We start from the raw sequence: 23,682 nt of genomic DNA on the forward strand, positions 1-23,682 counted from the left end.
CCTGCACCATAGTCAATATGATTATGTGCTTATTTGTTTTTATATTTTAAAAATGTTTTTTTTAAATAAATTTTGTGTTTTTGTTTTAAATCAATATTTTTTTTAATACATTTCTAAATAAAAAGTACTTGAACAATTAATCTGCAGTCATGTTTGGATTCATTTGTTGCTACTAATTAGTAATTAGTAGCTATGATAATTTAATTCAAACTAGATATTTAATTGAGATAATTTAAATGAATGATTTTTTTTAATAGTTAACTTAATAAATAATGAAGAAGACTTGTATATTATTAATATTAATCCAAAATCCAATCTATTTTGTTGTAATATATATATTATGTAATATATATATGATAGAAATATAATCCGTAGATAAATATTTTTTAAAAAACAAAAGTGTAATAAATATTTGATTTTTTGTAAAATCTAAAGGGAAGAATATTAAAATTCATCGAATCTCAAATAAATTGAAAAGACCTTTTTTCATATACCGAATCAATCAGGCACATGTATTTCTATCACAAACGCTGACTCTTGAATAGTTGCATATGTGATTTTATAAATTTATTAAGTAATATCAATTTTACTAAAATATTTATTTCTAAAATCTTTTCCCCCAAAAAATTAACATTAATTTTATCAATAAATCCACTCATTCAATGCATAAATTAATGAGCTAGAATCTAGCAAAGCCCAGATAATTAATGCCACTTAATCCATCTCTTAATATTATACAATATTTTTTTATATAAAAAAATCTCAACGTTGTAATCGCTTTTTTTTTTCCTTCATAAAACAATTTATCATTCACAAAATCCTCACTTGGTAATTAATAAATGCATTATATCTTCAAGAAAATAATAAATTCTTAAAAATAGACAGAAAAAAGCAGGATTTTTACCACCTGATTTGCACAGGCAGAGGCTATTTCTAGCGAGGGGACAGACAGTGCCACGGTGGTAGTCCATCTTCTTACAAAGCCGTATTCCTGACAGAGAGAGATTAATACAGAAACTAAACTACCCTACGAACCGATGGAGACAGTATTATTTATAATTGTATAAAAATAGCATATAATTATAATATTAAAAATAAAAATAATATTCAAGACGCCGACGACCCAACAAAACTCAAGGAACTCGTATGGACATACACCATCACAGCTAAAAACTTTCATAGTTCTCTGTCAAACGGAGATAGGAAGACTTTTCTTCCTCATCTTTGTCACTTCTTCTTTGCCCCGTCATCTCTCTCTCTCTGATATCCAGGTTCAGGTAGGGGATTGTTACGAGCTCTTTTGTTCTTGTAATCCCTTTGGGTTGTTTTGAATTTTGATGATGTTATAGTATGTATTCTTGAATTTTGTAAACTTTTCTTTTCTTTGATTTTTTCTTGGTTTGGTTAGATCTTTGGGTGATGACGAGTGAAATGGTGTCTTCTTTTTTTCTTTAGCCAAGCATGGATGTTGTTGGTGTTAGTAGATATTGTTTTTACTGTTTTCTTGTACATTTGGCTTTGGTTTCTTGATTTATTTTTGGTTCTTGTCATTGAATTTGGTGAATTTCATAGCTTTTTAGTTTTCGTGATGATTTCTTGTTCTTTCTTTCTTTCTCTTTTGTGTTTTTGATTATGTGGGATTTTGATGGTGGTGGTGATTTAGATTTTTTTTTTTTGATAATTAGTTAATTTTGCTGATATTATGTTGTCACTGATGGAAGCTTTATCTTTTATCTATCTGGATCTAACTAAATTCATGTAATTGTAAGCTTATGAAAGTCAATTGAGGGTCTGAAATTAAGATCAGATTCATTTATGTAAATTAATGCTTATTGAATTAGAGAGTTAGTGTGAAGAGAGTTGACTCGATGGGTTTGTTTGTAGAATTCTGTAATTGAGAGGGAGAGAGAATGTCAGGAGGTGGAACCCAAAACAGTTTGAGGAGAGCACTCGGTGCCCTCAAGGATACTACCACTGTTTCATTGGCCAAAGTCAATAGTGATTACAAGGTATTTTACTAGTTTAAAACAATGTTGAAGTTGTTGTTGTGGTTGTTTGATGTTGGGTTTTGTGTTAAAGCATTGATCATTTTGGTTGGATGGTTTGGTTTTTCAGGAATTGGATATTGCTATAGTGAAGGCCACAAATCACTATGAACGACCTGCAAAGGAAAGACACATTAGAGGTAGATCCAAGGCTCTCCTTCTCTTCTATTTGATGGATGTGAAGCTTATGTGCTCTCTATTTGTTTCTCTATGCAGCTATTTTTGCTGCCGTTTCAGCTACTAGACCTCGCGCTGATGTTGCATATTGCATCCATGCTCTTGCACGGCGTTTATCAAGGACACATAACTGGGCGGTATGTGCATCAGCATCACTTGAAATCTTTGTGACTAGATAGCTCTGAATACAGAGGCTTGAAGTGATGTTACTATTCTGTCAATCTAAATATGCAAATCTTCATGCCCTGGTTGGAAACAAAATTTTTGTTTTGGCTTTCAGGAGCCCTCAAATCTATATTAGCTTCCTCTTTGTTTCAAGGCACTCAAATTTTTGCAGGAATTCTGTTTGCACTGGAATTCAATTAGGTGACAGTAGTGCATAAAATGCTGCTTAGCAACACTAACCCTCTGGGATGTATCACCTTTTGAGGACATGACTAAAGACACTTGATGTATCATGTAGCTTTATAGTTCATACCTTAGAAAATCCGATGAGCATATGAACTTCAACCTGACGGAATAATATACATCTCTGTGGTCTTTGTTGGTCAGTGCATTTATGTTTATAAAACAGTTTATATTGCAGCAACATGTTTTTGTAGTCTTCTGCTTTACCATTTTCAAAATGAAGGAAGCATCAAAAAATAATTTGTCACTTCGAACAAATGAGTGAAAGTTTCTTCATAAGCAAGTTAAACTTATGGACAGGATTGATTGAAATTTCCCGTACCTGCCTTTACAGCCATTTAGATCTGAAACAGAAAAATATAAATGAAGTTTACGCTAGTGAAAGTTAAGCACGTCACATCAAGGTGGCTGTAGTTCATTTTCCTATATTTATGAATCCCGTGTTTCATTTCATGGAAAGCAGTTATCATGATTCATGGATAACTCATCCATGGTACTTTCCAAAGTTGATGCTTTGAGTGATTTGATGTCCATATTATTGATGCATGCATATGTGTATTTCTTATCTGTCCATTTTTTTCTCCTGCAATTTGTTTGACTTGCTGCTAGTTTTTAGGTTGCATTGAAAACTTTAATCGTTATTCATCGGGCTTTGAGAGAAGTGGACCAGACGTTCCACGAGGAGATCATTAATTATGGAAGAAGCCGAAGCCATATGCTTAACATGGCCCATTTCAAAGATGATTCCAGTCCAAATGGTATCTATTTTCTTCTTGGTGAAGTGATTATTCTGGTTAAAACTTTGTTTATGATGATTATTGTCATGTGTTGAACAGCATGGGATTTTTCTGCCTGGGTTCGCACCTATGCCTTATTTTTGGAGGAGAGGTTGGAATGCTTTCGCGTGTTGAAGTATGATGTTGAGATGGATCGACCTGTGAGAACTTATCTTTTTACCGTGACCCATCTTGGCTCTCAATTTATTAAGGATTTTTTAATTGAAATCCTTGTTACAGTTCATTATTTCAACCATTTCACTACTCTAAATACTATTATGTGGACTTTAGCACATCTAAGCAATCACATATATAAATTTGATTTTTTCTTTTATTTAGGTATAAATTTTTTTTGGTTTTACAAAACCTAAGCATTGACATTTGTGCTAGATGTTCTCAAGAAAAATTCATTGATAAAGCTTTTATACAGCGGACCAAAGATCTGGACACAGTTGAAATACTGGAGCAACTGCCAGCTTTGCAACAGCTTCTTTTCCGCATTCTTGGTTGTCAGGTAAGTGATCTTCTCAACTCAATGCACAGATATAATGGTTTCTCGATTTAGGATACAGTTATTCATGAGTTTTTTTTTGACATGGGCAAACAATTTTGTACCTTTTTGTGCAGCCACAAGGGGCAGCAGCCAATAACTTTGTCATTCAGTTGGCACTCCAATTGGTGAGTGGACTTTGTAAATCATGCATATTCTTTGTATAGCTGATTTGGTATGCAGGGGGTATTTATACGTTCCAGATTATGCTTTTTGTCATCCACAATAATAGGTGGCTTCCGAGAGCATTAGAGTTTATCAAGCTATAAATGATGCTACTGCCAATTTGGTTGACAAGGTAAGTGACCATATTTTTTTGTCCAATCATTTTTTGTTCTTCACATCAGAAGCTAGGCTATTCAGAAAATTAGGTACTCACAATACCATTTACGGATGACAGTTCTTCGAGATGCAGCGCCCTGATGCTGCAAAGGCTCTGGAAATTTATAGAAGGGCTTGTCAGCAGGTAATATCATCTGAATGCTGTGCAAATGACAATTTAACAATCTCTTAGGGTAGCTGTTATATATGTATTCCATAGGTGTACTCTTAACTTTCAGCGTATTTCAGGCAGAGAGACTTTCAGAATTTTACGAGATATGTAAAAGCATGTATATTGGGCGTGGAGAAAAGTTTATAAAGATCGAGCAGGTCTGCATTCATGTTTGTGGTGTCTTTCGGGAACATATGTTTTTCTGGATTTTTCTCTGTTATCTATGTTGATTAATTCTTTTTTCTTTTTGATAATGAAGCCTCCTTTATCATTCCTGCAAACCATGGAAGAGTATGTGCGAGATGCTCCAAGGGTGACAACAGCTCTGAGGGATCAGGTACAGAAATGCTCTCTGCGTAATGGATTTGTGTTGGAGGGAAGAACATAGCAGTGAAAGGGCACCATATATCATTTATGTCGAGAATTAGCTTATTGCTGTGGGAAAGAAATTGCTATCAATTGGTTAACTGACAATGGAGTGAATTTCCCTAAAGGATTATCTACCACTTTTGCCTGTGCACCATGGGTACACTATTATAATTTGCCATGCATGCGATGTTACTGAAGAATCCCACATGCCAAGGCATGCTATAAAACTCTATCAAATCTATATTCACATGAATCAGGCGTAAAAAAAATAATGCATTTGTTTCTGAAGTGAATGTGTTAGATTTTTAATGTTTCCACTCTCTGTAATGGTTTGTAAATTTCTTATTTTTCCCTTCTAATTAGCAATATCTAATACTTGTACATCTTTCATCAGTGTTTTATGCTATGTTTTTGTCTTGATCTTGCAATAATTATTATTGACAATGTAATCTTCAACTTTGCAGTTCGTTGATAATAAAATTGCTTCCCCTAAGGAAATCTTAGCCATAGAGTACAAGAAGGAACCAGAAGTAAAGGAGGAACGGCCATCATCACCACCTCCACCTGAACCAGTGAAGGTGGAAGAGCCTGTTGCTCAACCACCTGATTTGTTGGTAAGTTCATCACCTTTGTTTCATTTAATTTGGATGTAGCATTTCTTGCTGAGAAGATTCTGAACATTTTTTCGGTTCCCTTATGAGCTGCCTTTTCCTTCCTTTTTGTCTAGGGGTTGGATGATCCTGTTCCAGTTGCTTCAGAGCTAGATGAGAAGAATGCCCTGGCTCTTGCAATTGTTCCAGTTGGTAAGTTTTTTATGATGGTCGAATCTTACTTTCTGTTGGATTATGGCTCAAAAGTTTTCAGAACTCATTTTAAAAGCTAAATCAACATGTATAGCTTCTGTTCTGAGACACATTGAAATTTGACATTATGGAAGGCAAACCCTCTAACCAAATCCTCAAACCATTAAAACTTAGAATGAAGACCATGGTGGTAGAAATTATTGGATCAAGTCTCTTTGCAGTAGTTTGCTTGCAATAGTGAATCAGAGTAAGTTTTACTGTTCTCTATTATTGCAGCTGAACAACAAAGTTCCCCTGTCCCAACACATGCAAATGGAACTACAGGCTGGGAGCTGGCGCTTGTCACGGCTCCTAGTTCAAATGAAAGTACCGCTGCTGCTAGCAAACTGGTAACAATTCTACCATTTGTTTCCTGTATGCAGTTGATGTCTCACTAAAACAATACCAATTTGTCAACTTCCATAAACTGGATTGTTCATATGTGCATGATATGTGGTAGTTTTCTGGTTATAGGCTGATTTTTATTACTTGTGTTGATACCGAAGGCTGGAGGGCTCGATAAACTTACATTAGACAGCCTCTATGATGATGCAATTAGAAGGAGCAATCAGCCTGTGAGCTACAATCCTTGGGAGCCAGTCCCAGTGGCTAATCCCATGATGCAAGCAGCCGTACATGATCCTTTCTTTGCATCCAACACAGTTGCTGCACCACATTCAGTGCAAATGTCCCAAATGGCCAGCCAACAGCAAGCTTTCATGTTGCAGCAGCAGCAGCAGCAGCAGATGATGATGATGATGATGATGGGCCAGCAACAACAGCAACCTTCAAATCATTTTGGAAACACTTATGGAAGCAGTGTCCACCCCTATGGCTCAGGTATGCCGCCTGTTCAAGCATACAATCCATACTCGGGCTGAATTTAGACGCTTTACACAGAACATTCTTTTTATGGAAACACGCAAAAGAATAAAACAAGGGAGATACAGTACGTTTTTGTTTTTTAGATTTGGAATGCTTGAAGACTCGATAGTTGTGTACCATATGTTGTGCCTGTGTAGTAGTCAGTCAGAATGAGATTCTTCTTTAATAACTTGTGAGACAAAGGGCTGTTGAGTAGTGATTATTTGCGATGAAGGTTAGTAATAATGTTTTCCAGACTACTACAGCCTTTTCAACCTGCTTCGTTGCCGTTGATGCTTAAGCAGGTATTTCATACCTTGTTATAGATGATAGGAATGATATGTAATCTCTGTGATTATTACCACATTGATGTAAAAAGAAAAGAAAAAACGAAGTTTGATTTGTTGCGGATTTCATTGGCTCTTGTAATAATACTCGACTGTTCTCAGTCATCTCTTATTTGTCCCGCAGTTTCTTCTCAGCAATTTTGAACTTGTCAAGCAGTAGAACTACGGAGTCTATCTTGCTGTGTTGACAAATCCAAAGCTTTCCTTAGTCTCTATGTATGTATTATTACATCAATGAAGGAACTTATCCATATTTGTCAGGTGAGGTACCAGGTGAAAAGGAGATTCAAAGTCCTTACATGTAGAAACTAAGGTTGGTTTAAGTACTTCAATGGTCATAGATAATGTCTGAAATTATTGTGTCGTGGTTGGTTGATAGAAGACGGAACTTTGCTGGCAAGAGTCGGTCCATGAGTAATTTCCTCGTCCCTCTGGCTCTGTGAGCAAGGTGGCTCAATTTATGCTTGAAAATGAAATGAAAATGGCAGTGATGTTTGACATGGTATGGTGCAATAAAGACTGAAATGGCACATCCCTACATGGGCCTAAAAAACCAGCCTGTTCTTTTTGTTTGCCTGGTAGACTAATTGCTGCCCGTGAATACAAGAGAAAAGCTGGAAATTCAATTTATCAATTCATGTGTGGTGGTGGATTCTTCTTGAGACCCAACAATCTCTTAATCCAAGATCTTGTCCACTAAGATTTTATATCGAACTGTGTTGAGAGTTCATCTGATTAAAATTAGTTAACTCAATGAGTTAATCTAGTAAAATTCAAGTGAGATTTAATTTTTATTTTAAACAATATTATTTTAGATTAATCCCAATTAATTTAGACTAATTCATGAATCAAACCAGTTTTTATAGCCATCGTTATTAGTTTTCTCCTAATGTGTTTCTTATCGCCTAAATTTATCTCTGCAATTTTTTTTAAAAAAAAACTTCTACATCTTATGCACACTTCAGGATGAAATTGCTTTCGATATCCAATTATTTTAGTATCACAATATATATTATTTAAACATCATAACAAATATTTCCACTTTTCATAAGAAATTTAGTTATTATATGACTCGGTGTATGATATAGTCATAGATCTTATGAATTAATTTGGATTAATTTATATCTATAATTTTTTTTATAAGGAAATAGATTAAAATGATATGTTATGAGTTTTTTTTTTTTTAATGATTTTTTTTTTTAAATAACAAGTTAATCCACCGTCCAATCAATTCTAAATTGACTTTTTACCACACGATTTCAAAGGGTCAAAACATAATTAATGAAAAGAGACATGATAGATTGAAAAATGAGCCAGTTAAGTACAATTTAATTAAGATTAGTGATTAATTAATTCCACGACTCTTAACTCCAGGTAAAAATCTTGTAATCATTACCCAATCAAAACTAATCACGAAATCAGATAGCAAAAGCAAAACTACTAGAAAGAACCACCAACTCATCAAGACAGCTTCACCCTTCAACTCAAATGCTCTGTCTCTAACAACATTAAAAAAAAAAACAAAAAGATCATGTCTTGGCTTTTCAATTCGCTGCAATCCAACGATCCGGATTCACCACCACCGCACCCTCCTTCTCCGTCAGTTCAAGACGACCTGCTGGTCATCGGTGATTCTATCGGCCGTCAATTACGTGGCGTTGCTAACTTCCTTGCTCCGCCTCCACCTCCACCGCCGTCCAATACCCAAGCAGCCAAACCACAACCGTTCGATTCTTCTTCTCAATCATCACAAGCTCTCCTTGGGATTCGCAACGATCTCGCTGAAATCGGTGACAGTTTAAAATCAGGTCTCTCTAAATTCACTTCCAATTTCTTGCAATTTAAAGATATTAACAGTAAGAACAGTGATGGTGACGACGTGGCGGGGATTAATGAGGAAGTGATTGGATTTGTTAAGGAGATTTCTTTGAGACCTGAATGCTGGATTGATTTTCCTTTACCACTCCAAAACGGTAATTTATTTCCTTGTTTTTTTATATATAAAAAAAACAGTAGTGAATATTTGTTATTATTTTTTAATTACGAAGTAAAAAAAATTGTATATGAAAGGAAAACAAATTGATGTATTTATTATAGATTTTAATATTTTATAGGAATCTTGCCCTTTTGAATTTGCGTAAAATTTGATGTAGTTATTATAGATTTTATACGAATTGCAGGATTTTGAATTGCGAAAATCATTTATTATATGTGAATGATATTTTAATTTTGGGTGAAGATGAATTAGGAATTTTTGTATCTTGCAGATTTTAGAATGACTGATGCTCAAAGAGAACATGTGTTGAATGTTGAACATTTTGTTCCTAGTTTGGCACAACTTAGAAATAATCTTCGGAGTGAAATGGGGGATGGCCGATTTTGGATGGTTTATTTTATATTGTTGATTCCGAGATTGAATGAACATGATTTCGAGGTTCTATCGACTCCCCAGGTAACATTTCTGTGTTGATATGATTTATGTTTTGTTCATTTTATGTATAAGTTTGTTTTTCCTGTGGCATTAAGTCCTTGAAACAATAAAAAAAGAGTAGTTTTCAGGTCAATTTAGTTGCAATAGTAGTGAAATTATAATGGGGTTTTGTTATTATTGTTGTTCTAGCCGAAGGGTACTTCGTGATACTAGTTTTGCTGCTTTATGGTTTTTCTCAACTGAGCATAGTCTGAGTGCATGTTAAAGCTTCCGGTGAGCATAGGTAGATATTGTATTAGTAGATAACACATTGTGCACCATTTTGAAGTGCAATTATTTCGAGCCACAAAGCTGGTGAAACCAGAATTGGTGTCTGTTACTTCTGTACTTGTTGTTGAGCAGAGGTTGAAGGGGTAGTATACACTGCTATTTTTTGTTGCATTATTAATCTCATCCCTCAAATTTACTGGCAGTGTGATATGTCTCAGGGAAGGGGAGGCATTGGTTGATCTTCTAGTGGTAGGCATCTAGCAAGCTTAAGCAGATAATATACCAGTTAGTAAAACATTTTGCATAGCTGCAATTTACATGCCATTACTTTGGAGGTTAATTGGTTTCTGATATTTCGTGTGTAAAAAATTGATCTCCTTGCTGTTGAAAAGTTTTGAGAAGGTGACTCACTTCTGTCATCTGATGGGATCATAATCTGTTATAACTTGCCATGAGCTGTCTTTTCTTACTTGGATTTTCTTTTATGTTCTTGTAAAGTTGCAATCGAAATTATAGCATTCAATCTACTCATCTAGATGCTTGAGGAATTATTATCCTCTTCAATCTTGACATTGAGAACCGGAACTGAAAGATGTGAGGATGATGGCACTTGCATGCTTTTTAATTCTCATCTTAGAAGAGGGGTGGGAAAGGGATGGTTATTTTTTAACAATTCTGCGAATATGCAGAATGAAACGTATCTGTGAGTAATTGGTAATCATGCTCTCTTATACAAAACTCACCCCTGGGAATACAAAAGTGTAAGGTCTTCAAATTTTAGTAATATATGTACACTTAATTTTTCCCTTATCGAAAACAAACCATTGCTGCACTTTCCGATGAAATTGATGTAATATAATTTGACACTAGAGCAAAGTGTTTCATCTGAATTTGGTTTTGAAGTTCTGAGGTTTCGGACATCTGAGATATTGGGAAAATGATCTTGTTAATCCTAAGTGAGCTATTGTGCGGTGGTAGTTATATGTATCAAGTGATAAGGACTGTTGATTTAGTTATTATTGATTTTTCAAAGGAAATTTTGGAGACTGAATCTTCAAATATCTCTTAATTGGGAATTAACGGCCTATTGCTTGGTTTTTTCATGTGATAACATGTCCTGCATGAAACTTGAGACTCATTTCTTACCTTTTTGTCACTTGATAAACTAAAACTTTATTATCCCAATAATGATCACAGTTTAGAGCAGGATGCAACAGACCTTTGTTTGCAGTGACATTTGTATTTCATTCTTCTTACCATGTACTCTCACATCAACTGTTGGCTTGTTGCAGATAGTTGAAACAAGAAATTTACTTTTGCAGAAGCTGCAAAACAAGAGGAATGTTAAGGTGGAAAGCTCCAAGAATTCCAAGAGTGGTACACAAGGAGAGATTACAACATCTCAAGAAGAGATCACTGAGATTGCAGATGCTACTGAAGGCTTAAAAATTAATGAAGAGAATTCTAGACAGTTTTCAAAAGAGAAAATTGACAATAGCACTTCAATGGATAACCATAAAAAGCTTGAAGATGAACAGGATGTGTCATTCAGTGATCTAGAGGATGATGATAGTGATTTTTCAATAAGATTATCAGCTTCTAGGAAGGCACGGAGCATTAGGGCTCCTTCACCCAGTGGATCCAGTGATTGGATCCAACTGAATGAAGGTTCTGACACTCAGGGTGGTCCACCTAAGGCAAGACAGTCATTTTCTCGTGATAAAGATTCGGATGCTGAGTCTAGTGACTGGCATAAAGTTGATGAATATGATTAGCCTGTTTGATAGCTGATTTATTGTAAAGTTTCTACATTTTTCCTCTTACCTGTGGTTTCTGCACTTGCAGAATTCCACCTGTTACATAAGTTTCGTCATTTTTTCTTCCCCCCTCTGGTGTCTATACTTATGGATTCCAACCTGTTACATAAATGTCTTTGTTCTTAACTGATATTCAAGTTATTATAAGTACGTCTTATTCAAATGTATTATTATGCTATTCTATATGCCTGAGTGAAGAACTGGAATTTTCTAGGTCATAACTTGAGTGGATTTTCTCAACTATCTTATTGAACATTTGTTGCGTTATTTGATGCAAACCATTTAGGATTGTGTGCATAATCTCTAATCTGAGAGAAGTGCATGCATAAACCTAAGACTTCTGATTGTGATTAATATTGTGTTAATGACAAGAGATCAACTTGTAATCAATCTTATCGTATTAGGTTGCATGGAATGAATGGAATTTCTGGTGGGATATAAATTCTGGGCTGTGGAAGATCTCCAGTTCAGATCAGCAAAAGAGTAATTAAAGCATTGAAATCTCCTTCCTCGTACATTTCCTCAAATAATCATGCATGCAACTAACTTTGCGAGGTTCCAAGCTCGACAGCAGATGACTACACAAAACACAACTCTTTTTTGGGTCACAGTCACAGCAGTTATCAGTGAAGGTGGTGAATGTTAAGACTGAGATCATGTAACAAAGACTCTCTCCGAACAAGGAAACATTGTAGTAGGGATTGTTTTTAAATATCTTTTTATTTAAAAATGTATTGAAATAATATTTTTTTTTTTAAATTTATTTTTAATATTAATACATCAAAACGATCTGAAAATATCAAAAAATATTAATTTGAAATAATAATAATAATAATAATAATAATAAAAAAACAGTTTCAAAGAACAACTTTCTTTCCCTGCTATCTCACACCAATTTGACGATTTGAACGTTGTTCGGGCACTATTTATGAAGCTTGAATAAATCCTGGGGTTTTTGGCGACTTAAATCAGCTCAATCATGTTTTTCATTTCATTTTTGGCAACACAGCGAAATTATATCATAAATGCTAATAGGAAATCTCTTTACTCACAAGTAATTAATTTGAAACCACCTGTAGCATGCATAAGTTGGGGGCATTTTGCCAGCATATTTTATGGCCCAACAAGTTAATAAATAGAAACCCTACTGCATAACCAATAGCCTGCTGGAGCAACTGCAATGCTCAGGATGGTCAAAGAGTGACCTTAAACTGGATCCCTGAGATGTCAAGGACTTGCTTCATTTTGAGGAATGCTTGCTAACATCTTAAAAACCAAAAACAGCTTGATTAGTAGATGATAAAACTGAACTTTCCAGGAATAACTCTGAATATTCACTTGCCGATTATATACAGGTTCACATGTCTATCAAAGCAGCATTTCTTCAGCGTTTCTGTCTATCTGAAGATGGATATGTACAGTGTTTTAACTTACTCCCTAGTCTACAACACTAATGAACCATCAACACCTCCGACGATTCCAACCACCATGGTGGACTGGAAGCTTGGCATCAAATGGGTCACGAGGTGGTCCTGAACGAGGAAGAGGGTTAGGATTGAATACTGTCGATGAATTTGGACCATGCAGTGTATATTCACTGGAGAGACTGGGCTGTGCTGGTCTCCCATTATGACTCATCAGCTGATGAGATGCACTGATGCCTGCCTGGGGAGTAAACCGAGCATAGGCGGATCTTGGTGAAGAAGAGAGCAGGTTATTAGGACAGCCAGGAGGAAGTCTTTCAAAAATCAAGTTTCGTACTTTAGAGTAAGTAGAAGTTGTTGATGGCCTGGTTGTATCAGAAACATGTTGCCTGAGAAGCTCAAAGTCTGGTGGGCTCCATTCAGGCATCTCATCATCATCATCAAAAAGATTTTTCAAGGGGCGAGCTGAAGTAGTGGTAACAGGCATACGCTTTTCTTCTAAATTGGGCGGGAGAACGTTCATACCATCTACACAAATTTTCCTCTGCACGGGCATCTTCAAAAGGGTATCCAAAGGAAGCCTGGGAGGATTGAAATCTCTTAATTCCCTTTGATTGGAAACCAGCATTGACTGTACAGTTGGTGTTATTTGGGGCAATGACTCGAGGATTTTCTTAAGTTCTTCAGCTGGTAGTTTGTTGTCAGCAATTACCCCATGCAACGGCTTGCTTGTTGGAGTTTGTAAAATACCACAAGCAGTTCCAAAGTCAAATTCTGGAAGATCATCATCATATGGGGCATGCAGTGGCTTTTTGGCGATGTCAGTTGACAACTGTGAACCATGTTTACAAAGTTCTGATGTTTTAGGTTTCTCTTCTGAGTTATTCATAACAAGTGGCCCGACTTGCAATAACTTTCCCATAGCAGGCAAATAAGAGGCAGAGTCATGAGTTGAAGAAGTTTGAAGTCCGTTCAACATGGATGGTGAATTGCTGAGAATCGTAGATGTCAGCAAGAGATTATTGATGGTGGAAGAAGTGATACGCAGTTCAGTCTGTACTTGTTTAGTCTCAATATCCTTGTGCTCAACATTGTTATTTTCATCACCATCAAGAGTTGTGCAATCTGTTCTTGATCCAACTTGGATGCAACAAGACAAAGCTTTATGATCTACCCTTTCAACTGAAGAGTCTGAAGGTGACTTGAGAGGCTGTTCAGACAAGGAACCGTGCTTTCTCTCAGATTTCTCAAGAACAGAACTTGAAGATGCTTGATTTCTTCGCCATACAACACAGCCAATCAACGAGTCTTGGTTATCTTCAACAGCAGCCATTCCCTTGAAGAACCCATGTTTAGCAAGTATTGTGATTATGCTATCACTGCGAGGACACACATACAGATCAATACCCTGAGAGACCTGTACAAACCCAACCCTCTTCCCTTTCTTGTATCCTTTTGCAACCTGTAGGTGTGGACGAGAGCATGAGAAGACCAACTGATAAAAAATTCTTCTAATGCATTAAACACTTCATACCATAACATTAATATTCTCTTTATTTTAGACCCACTAACCTCCTTCATGCCTGCCAGTCCAGATTTAGACGACCCTTCTTTACAGCGAAGTGAGATTACCTGAAGATATTCGCATGCAGTTGTTAGTTTTTACATTTGAAACAAATATATGCAACTTTCAACAATTATAAATGGGCTGGGGATTGCGCATTTTAAACTTAGTTGATACTTATCAGGTCTGAAATCACTTTATACGTCAACAAGCATGATTTTCATTGCACAAGCTGTTTAAATTTTTTTTCTCTGAAGCAGACTACAAATTTTTTTGTATCTCTGCCTAGTCAGTTTGCAAAATAAGCAGCTGTCCTCCCACATTACAGTTTCTCAGAAGTCCAGAGTGGAGACTGTTTAGAACCAGCTCTCAACGTTTCAGCTTGTGACTCACCTTGCTGAACTAGAACACGTATTGAACTTGCAAGTACAATTGTAAATGATCTGAATTTTCAGTTTCTATTCTCATTTATACATACTAGCATCATACATGGCTGTGTGGTGGGGATTCAATCCAGTGGCACTGTAGGGTTCCCATCAACAAGGATCCAGTGTAAGGCCAGTCATCATAACAAACAAAAGCATTCCCCAAACCTAAACATCCCAAGATATCCAGAGTAAAACAATACTCTTCAAAATTATCCAGAAGTTTACAATCTCTAAAAATTTTGACAGTTGTTATTAACATATTTAATCCATACACCAACAACTCCATGATTAGGTTCTGAAAGGTTTATCAGTAGTTTTATCTTTTCATGAATAATAATAATCTTTATGATTCCAACACCTCAATTTTTGTTTAGCATTTCAGGGACATTGAATAGCTTAAGCTAACTATTTGACCTGTGCTTCACCGCGAGTTAGGTAATTTTTTTCAGTAAAAAAATTTAATATACAGGCTTTTTCAATGCGTTTTTGGATATAAAAAAAAAATTCAATCATAAATCAAAATGCTTATACGCACATCCAATTAATTAAATCGATATTTGATCAAGAAATAACTAAAATTAAGATATTTGACTTGGCAACATGGTCATATACTCAATCGTGTTTAATAACTCTGTTTCCTAGAATAAATATTTTATTCAATTAAACATTTATTCGTACCAATAAAAAGTAAGAAAAAAGGTCGAAAGTGAATTGAGAAAAACTAGGAAGTTTAATTATAAAACAACCCTATGTTGAATGTTGAATGTTGAATGTCGAAACTAAAAAAAAAAAAAAAACCAATCTAATGTTAAAAGATGAAATCAAAAATTTTTTTATCAATTTTAAAAAACCAAGATAACCCGGAAAAATTTTCTAAACATGGGTTAATTTCTAAAGCTCGTAACTCATGAAATCTTAAACCTATACTCAATCAAGAAACTTAATTCCAAACCAATTTAATGTTTAAGGTTGAACAAAAAAAATTTAAAAAAAATTGTTAAAGTGAAACATATAACAATAAAAAAATAGGGATCAAATTTGATAGGAAAAAAACGTAAGATGAAATTATAAAAAAAATTCAATTTTAAAAATTATCTCAAATAAAAAAAATAACAATAAAAAAATAAGGACCAAATTTAAAAGATAAAAAAATTTAAAGGGAAAGAGATTGAAAAAGAATTCTAATTTTATAAATTATTTTAAAAAAAAAATATTAATAAAAAGAACACGGACCAAATCCGAGGGGAATAAAAATTGAAAGGCTTCTTTGAGACTTTGAAGGTGTAGGAATGGAAATTGAGGATGAGAGAGAGAATAAGAAGAAAACAAAGGTTACCGGCACCAAACTAGGCGGTCTTTGGCCACACGCGTCACCTCCCGGAGGAGGCGACACCAAGACGATTCAAACGCTGCCGTGAAAGGCGACGTTTGACAACCGAATAGCCCTTAATGAGATGACGCATGCAACACCCACGTTAATAACTTTTTTTTAATAATATTTGTATATATTAAATTACACAATTGCCCCTAAACCAACCTGATAATTACAAAAAATAAAATAAAATCCAAGTGCATATATAGGAATGCCCCTGAACATAAGCTATGAAAAATCCACTTCCAAGGGCATGCAGGTCATCTTACTATTCATTAAAAATGAAAAGAACAAAAACACCCCTGAACATAAGCTTTAAATTTTTTTGAATCCAATTATATTTGAGTCTTTTTATTGTGCATTATAAAAAAAGGCATAATTGCCCCTTTTAAATTTTGGAATGAAAAATTAACCATTGTGAAATTACTGATTTACCCCAACAGAATGATTTCTTGGTTTTTTTAAGGGAAAAATAGGTATTTCATCCCAAAGTTTGAAAATACCATCTATTTTCTTTGTTTGTTTTTCACTTTGATCCCCTATCTTCCAATCTCACCCTCCCCTAACAAATTAGTCTAAATTGGACTACAATTTGATCCAATAAGAGCGAAATAAAAAAGAAAAAGAAAAGGAACGAAAAAAAAAAACACTTGAACCATGAGTCCACAGTATCTTATGAAGGGATCTACGATGCATTTTGCACAATAAATCCCCAACACCTTTTAGTATTTCTTATGATTTTACAGGATTTGGTAGTAACTTGCCTGCATTTTTATAAACAAGTTGATGTGGATTTTCCTTCTTCTTTTTTTGGTTATCATAAGTGCACAAGCTTTTGGCGTGTAGTACCATGTTAATAAGTATCATTTTACAGTTCTTTATATTTCCCCCTCTTTTGGGACAAATCTGATACTGTTAATATTTACATAGCATATTCATATCTTTATATAGCCACATTGGATGTAACTATAATATATTTGAACACAATCCATATTACTAATCAATTTTTAGTCAAAACCAGTTTTGACCCAAGAGATTTGGGCCCCATTTAAAATGAAAGGTGATACTCTAATATTCAATAGTTTATAGTGTGAGTTGCAGGCTTTCCTTTCTGCATGGAGCTCATGAGCGATGATGCCCTCTGAGAGGAAGCATCCATCCCCCAACAAGAGCCTGCGGTGTCTAGGTATAGATGAGGAAAAGTTAGCTCAAATTGTAGTACTCTTTTCTCTGGGTTTAGTGTGATATTTTTAGACCAAAAGTCATTATTGCCAAGCTTTTAGCCATTGACTTGAAACCGGTAAAAGTTCAATCAGTGATTTGGTGCCATTCTTTTAGGTATCGTTTCTACATCCGTTGGTTTTGCAATGTGACAACCCTTCACCATATATGCTATAGGCTTCTTTAGAAACAAGATATCTGGAGTCTAGAAAAGCAATTTTGGTGGGATTTACGAATATTACCTTGAAATTCTGAAGAATGCCCTTTTTTTCTTTTTATTTTATTTTGTTTTTCTTTTCTTTTTTGGATCGAGGAAATTGCTCCTATTTTCAATTTCTTTATTTAAACTCCATTAATTTTTGTTCGCTCCCAACAATGGAATAAGAATTACGAGGGAGTTTGACAACATTGATCTGAGCTACGCTTTGCCTATATACTACTTGTCAGACATTATTTTTTTTCTTTTATGACTTTTAACTAAGATTTTAGTATTTTACTTGTTATTTTATAAGTTTCAATTTTCAATTATTGATTTTGACTCTCACCCTGCCATCTCAGCTTCTCTTAAAGATTTAAAATACGTAAAGGCGATCTGTAACTTTCCAAAGTGACCCTGGAATTAGTTACTTTTCTTTGTCTTAATCCATATAAAATATTTGATTCCTCATTAGCCAGAAGCAGTTGGTCAAAGTTGCCAAATCTCAACGATGTTTTAACAGGTCGTTGCATAAATCTGCCCATTTCACCTTGTGGGTGTGTTTCCCTGGGCATCCATATTCCAGCCAAAGCTTACTGTGTAGGTGCAAACTCTGCATTTGGGCTATAAGAGAAGTGTTTTTTACCATGCAAAAGAGCAGTGTTTTTTACTAGGCAACTTTCAAACCCAGAATTTACCTCAGTCCCATCTAAATGCCAAGGGAACAAGAGAAAAGCATGGCCTAACATAGAATAATGTCAAAATGTCCTGAATTATTTAATCTCTGTAAATTAATTTGTTCTAAAATATCAATTCAACCCTTCATCACTGCCTTCTTGATGCAGTGGAGCATGAACCTTCAGATAATTCTAATTAGTATTCAGCAATTATATAACTTAGAACAACAAGGTAAGATAACTCAAGTAAAACCAGAGGACTTGCAGAAGATTGTGCAGGAAATGGTGATGGTCATGCAATCAGAAAGGCAGATAATATAGCAAAAGATAGCAACATGCTGCAAAAAGGATAGCAACAAATAACAGATGTCTCTAATGAATGGCATGTATAGTTATGAATTGATTCGACAATATGTTAGGACAGCAAGAAACAGAAGATTGTCTCTAATGTGTCCGAGTTCACCCAAACCAAAGGAAGATTCTTCAGAGTTTTCATCCAAAGTTTCCAAAAAAGGAGATAAAACTTTGGTAGAGCTATTAAAGTATTCCGATTTGAACCAAACTCAAGTCTTCATCAAGCTTTACCACGATGCAACATCTCTGTCTCTAAACCAATAAGGACCTCACAGTCTTAACTCTCAAATGCTCCCCAGTAAGGGTCACCACTGATATTTCTCCCAATAACCTCCCTCCTCTCTAACTGCACTAATCACTCTCTCCACTAAGTAGCTAATATCTGTTTCAAAATATACAGGAATATATATATATAAGGCACATATGTCCAGGCCCCTGGGTGTCTTTTGCTATAAATGAACTATCAATGAATCCACAAGACCCATACGAAATTCAGTATTTGGTTAATTATATCTGTTCATTTACAATATGGTTAGGTTTGGTGGGATTTTGACATTGTAATGTAGAGTACCTATCATCTCTCTTTCCATCATTTCCATGAAACCATGCAGTTGGCGAACCAAAGCATGAGATACATCAACGTCATCATTGTTTATGTATCTTGTTGCACCTTTAACAAAACATTTGAATGTTGTAGCAATAGGTTCATCCTTCATTTAGTCGATGCCTGTAGAAATCTTTTCCTTTCTTTCTTTTTCATTTTTTGGTTCTTAATCTCTCCAAAATATGACTTACTGAACTAAAGAAAAGATGTGTCAAAATGCTCATGTTTCTACCAACTAGTTTACATTTAAGCAGCTAAGGATGAAATCTGCCAGACAAGAGGGCCTGTTTGGCAGTGCACTTGCCTAAAAAGTCAGTGGTGAAGATTTTTTAAGGGTTCTTCATATTAGGAAAAGGTTTACTTTATTAATAACCTCTTTGTGCTTCCTCTTATTGGAGTCGGTGAAGATATCTAGGAATTCCTCCACTATCTCTTAACCTTAAAGTACATTTGAATTGTAGCAGAACAGCTAGTAAAGTCTTTCAGCTGTTAGGAAGTGCGTCTAAACACTGTGTTAGTTTTTAGGATTAGGTAGGAGATGATGATAGTTGTGTAGTAGTGCAATTGAAAAAGGTAATTAGTTGGTGATGGACAGACCATGGGAAAGAAGTACAAAATTAATTGTTAGAATAAGAACTAGTTCAAGTTTCATGTGGCATTGACGCCTTGGTTTTGGCTTATTCCATACAAGTACCTAACACGTGTGGTTGCCTCACTCATCATTATGAACCCATGTATCTGACACAACATTTAATAGATTTGCAAGTAATACACTTCTAGAAGTGAAACTTAAGATCTTGTTTTAGTTTTTTTCCAAAAAAAGAAAAGAAAACATATGCTAGTGTGGTGTATAGGACCAGACATGAAGTCCTCGCAAGAAGAGAACCACGGGAACTAGCTAATGAAAAAGAAAATTGAGTTCGAGTGTTGCAAGGCAGTACCAAAGTTCCTACAAGTCAAGTTCAAGGTATTACTCAACTAGAAGCATAAGGGAAAATGCATAAGGAAGAGTGTTCAAGGTATAATTGTCATGCATGGATCATTTACATGACAAAAATAAAATTGAAGGATTTGAAATGGTCCAGACATCTTATCAGAGAGGCAACATGCTGGAAGACAAAAAAGAAAAAAGAAAAAGAAAGAGGCATACTGGTGGAGTTTGATATGAACTGACTAGCTTATTTTGAGAAGCAGAGGAAAAAGGTTCTTTCATGTTTTCTTCTCCGTTCACATAGCTTCACTCTCTTTCTGTTTTTGATGTATAACACAGCTCATATAGTTATTTTATGGTTTTCCTTGTTTAGACTTTTCATTTTGCTTGTTAAATATTTTCACAACCAAATGCATCTTCTCCAGCATTTCCAGGTTTTCTTTTCTTCCTATAACATTATCAAGAAAAAAGCAACCTAAGATGATACCCAAATAAAGACTAAAACAATATGGCATTAGAAATTATTTCCCACCATTATGAAACGGCTCAACTTGTGCAATTATTCTTCCACAATAACAGATAGCAAGCACTAAAAAGACTTTAATCAACTAGGTAAATGAAACCCTCTATAAGGCCACTTGTAATCATGCCATGTAGATATTCACTTAAAACATCACTTATATAAGCAGTATAGTTAATAAAGTTGTAAAATCTAGTTGTCTATTCAATAATGACATGTAGAAAAAATGGTTTCTTACCATCAACCCTCGATTGCGTGATCGAGGAAGATCTTGAACATATTTTTCAAATGCCTCTAGTCTAACTTTGCCTTTGACTTCTAGAAATTCAGACCACTTGAGATCAGGCATCTTCTCACCACTACATAAGAAAATCATTATGGTGGAGGTGAACAACAAGGATTTTTCACAATTCTGTCCTTCACATATACAGAGTGTGAGTGCCCAAGCAACTGATAAGATTCTACACAGAATTAGGTTGAAAAGAAGTACTAAATAATGAAAACAATGTCTTACTGTGATACCAAGTTTATAAAGTGGGAAGAAAACAAGCTGTCAGTATGAAGTTTGAAATGGCCAGTAAAGATTAGATAGGAATTGATAGTGAGGAAAAACAATCAGCGTCAATGTATGTTAAAAAGAAAAAGGGTTCAGAGTGGAGACATTGCTAAAGGTCAGTGTCTCTCTCCCTCTCTCTCTCTTGTCTGTTTCTTCCTTCCCTTCTGAAGACAATAGAAGGGATATTTCTAATGGCATTAGAGTGTATTTTTTTCTCTAAACAAAGCACCTAGCTAAAGAACAGCTGTAGTAATTTTATTATGTAAAATCAATGACAGTCAAGAGCACAGTGGAAATTTCTTTTTTTCTCACAAGTTTTCTGTTTCATTGCATGTAAGCTTGGAATATGAAGTTACAAATCACTATGGAGATTGAATGTCCAAATGTGATTGCAATTGTTGCTACTAAAGCTGATATGAAATAGCAGAATGTAGTGATGTGTATAGAGCACATGGTAATGGCATTCATCACCTCTATGCCTTTATATCAGGGGCTTTGAGACGAGTGGTTTTGGAGGTGTGAAGCATTGTAATCCTTACAACTGGGAAACAACAAACAAAGATGGCACATACATATAATACATGCATAGACACGATTCATTACAAAATACAAAATGGTGCATGCAAAAAAAAAAAAAATTAAAATTCATCTTCATGGAAAAAACTGACCAACTAATTGAACCATCCGTAGTAAAATTATAGTAAGTAGTGAAGAAAACCTTTGAAAGAAGGCAACAAGGGACACAGTTACAGAGGAATTTAGCTGAAGGGATCCATCCCAGAGCTTCTGAGCAACTATTGAAGCTAACTTCCCAACATGTGACTTAATTTCATCAACCGGTGATCCATTTCTCCGACCACCTTCAACCACGACATTAACATAACTACCACCGGTTTTAGGACTCATCTCCACCAAAGAATGTCCTGATTTTCCAACAACCACTCCTGTTTCCTTCCCAATTGTCACATCCCCATCCCCATGAACCCGATTCCTTTCTCCAAAATTATCTTGGCAGCCAACAGCCAAAGAACCAACACCAGCACATTGAACATTACTCTGAAATGGCCTATTGTTTTCAATACATCCTGTGCCACGCTCCAGCTTTCTCTTTCTCAACAAGCCAGTCACATTATTATCATTACTCCCTTCAAATTCCACAGGCTGCAACATTTTTCTCTTCTTCACACAAGTGTTCAAAAACCCTTCAGAAAGGAGACCTTAATACCTTATCCCAACCTCAACCCTCCGTAACCCTTCACTTAAAAAAAAAAATATTCCTAACAACCTTGAAAACTCTCTCTGACATCTCGCCATTACAAAAACCTGATCCAAAACAACAAACTCAATCAATGCCCAATCAAACATAAATCACTAAATAAATCAAAAAATAAAATTAATATAAACAAAAATCACAATTTAGAAGTGTAAACATAAATTAATTAATAAAAAAAAGCACGTAAAAATTGCTTCTTTTTTTTTTCTTTCTAAATTATGGTTTAGAAGTGTTTACCTCCTCAAGTATTGAAATCGGGAGTCTGAGACAGTGCCATACAATTTAGCATTACTGTTGGGAGCTTTATTTATTATTTATTATTTATTATTTTTAAATTATTAGGGTTTGTCAGTCAGTGGATAAGAGGCGGGGGAGGAGGAGGATCGTTAGCGCTGGTGCGGTCAGCTCAATCTAATCAACTGGAAAACGTGTCACTTGTGTATTCAAGATATTTTGTCATGGAACCGACACGTCGCCTTTCGTAAAGGATATGCTGCTACAATTGCGGGCCTTTCCTCTCTTTTAGCTAGACGATGGCGTTTCTTCTAGTGTTATAAAACCTGCTCAGCCCAACTCGCGGGTCAATTCGGTATCTTGTTGATTTAGAGCATGGACCGGCCATAATTTACTTCATACCAGTCTTTAGACCAAAACTTTGAAAGAACGATGTTTTTTTTTTCTGTTTTTTTGTTTTTAATTTTTTTTTAAATATAGCCTGGATTAATATGTTGATCCAAAGATCAACTTAACTATTGAATATTATAACTATGATTTCTTACCTGCTCAATGATGCTTTGGATTTTCTTTTAGTCGTGAAAATTCTGATTTGGATTGAAATTATTTTCTAGACTCACTTCTAAGAAACAAAGAGATACAAATAATTAAGAGAGAGAAATCTTAATTTAGAATATTTTTATGGATCATAAATTTTATATTTTATTTTCTTTTTGTATATATTTTATTTTTCAAAATAAGCTTGGAAAATAGCTAATAATATACAACTAATAACTCTATCAGCACCACAAGATTTTTCATTATTCTTTGATTTCATTTTTTTTTAATAAGAATGGATCAATCTTTTGTGTTAGATAAACTTACATAAATAAATTAAATATTTGATGATATTCTAAAATCTAAAGAGCTTATAAATAAGATTTTTTTAGTTGGATAATT

At 34.9% G+C, this 23,682-nt stretch overlaps 3 protein-coding genes across 3 annotated transcripts; 2 read left to right on the forward strand and 1 right to left on the reverse strand.

The window, feature by feature from the left end:
• The first annotated feature begins 980 nt into the window (after positions 1-980).
• On the forward strand, positions 981-7,009 carry LOC127904712 (putative clathrin assembly protein At5g35200). The gene is made up of 16 exons (XM_052449056.1): positions 981-1,277; positions 1,885-2,009; positions 2,116-2,185; positions 2,262-2,359; positions 3,247-3,388; positions 3,467-3,567; positions 3,837-3,920; positions 4,034-4,084; positions 4,189-4,254; positions 4,357-4,422; positions 4,527-4,607; positions 4,709-4,786; positions 5,283-5,432; positions 5,546-5,621; positions 5,898-6,010; positions 6,167-7,009. The coding sequence occupies exons 2-16, from the start codon at positions 1,911-1,913 to the stop codon at positions 6,539-6,541; spliced, it is 1,650 nt and encodes a 549-aa protein (XP_052305016.1). The 5' UTR covers positions 981-1,277; positions 1,885-1,910; the 3' UTR covers positions 6,542-7,009.
• A 1,266-nt stretch (positions 7,010-8,275) lies between these two features.
• On the forward strand, positions 8,276-11,552 carry LOC127904732 (uncharacterized). The gene is made up of 3 exons (XM_052449201.1): positions 8,276-8,844; positions 9,139-9,323; positions 10,865-11,552. Exons 1-3 carry the CDS (start codon positions 8,403-8,405, stop codon positions 11,345-11,347), a joined length of 1,110 nt encoding a protein of 369 aa, XP_052305161.1. The 5' UTR covers positions 8,276-8,402; the 3' UTR covers positions 11,348-11,552.
• Positions 11,553-12,656: 1,104 nt separating this feature from the next.
• LOC7459871 (uncharacterized) lies at positions 12,657-22,933 on the reverse strand. Its single transcript, XM_024590587.2, has 5 exons — positions 22,747-22,933; positions 21,955-22,559; positions 20,919-21,039; positions 14,386-14,445; positions 12,657-14,275 (listed from the first exon to the last, which is right to left on the reverse strand). Exons 2-5 carry the CDS (start codon positions 22,404-22,406, stop codon positions 12,851-12,853), a joined length of 2,058 nt encoding a protein of 685 aa, XP_024446355.1. The 5' UTR covers positions 22,407-22,559; positions 22,747-22,933; the 3' UTR covers positions 12,657-12,850.
• Positions 22,934-23,682: the final 749 nt, after the last annotated feature.

This window comes from Populus trichocarpa, chromosome 18 (assembly GCF_000002775.5).
Source record: "Populus trichocarpa isolate Nisqually-1 chromosome 18, P.trichocarpa_v4.1, whole genome shotgun sequence".
NCBI lineage: Eukaryota > Viridiplantae > Streptophyta > Magnoliopsida > Malpighiales > Salicaceae > Populus > Populus trichocarpa.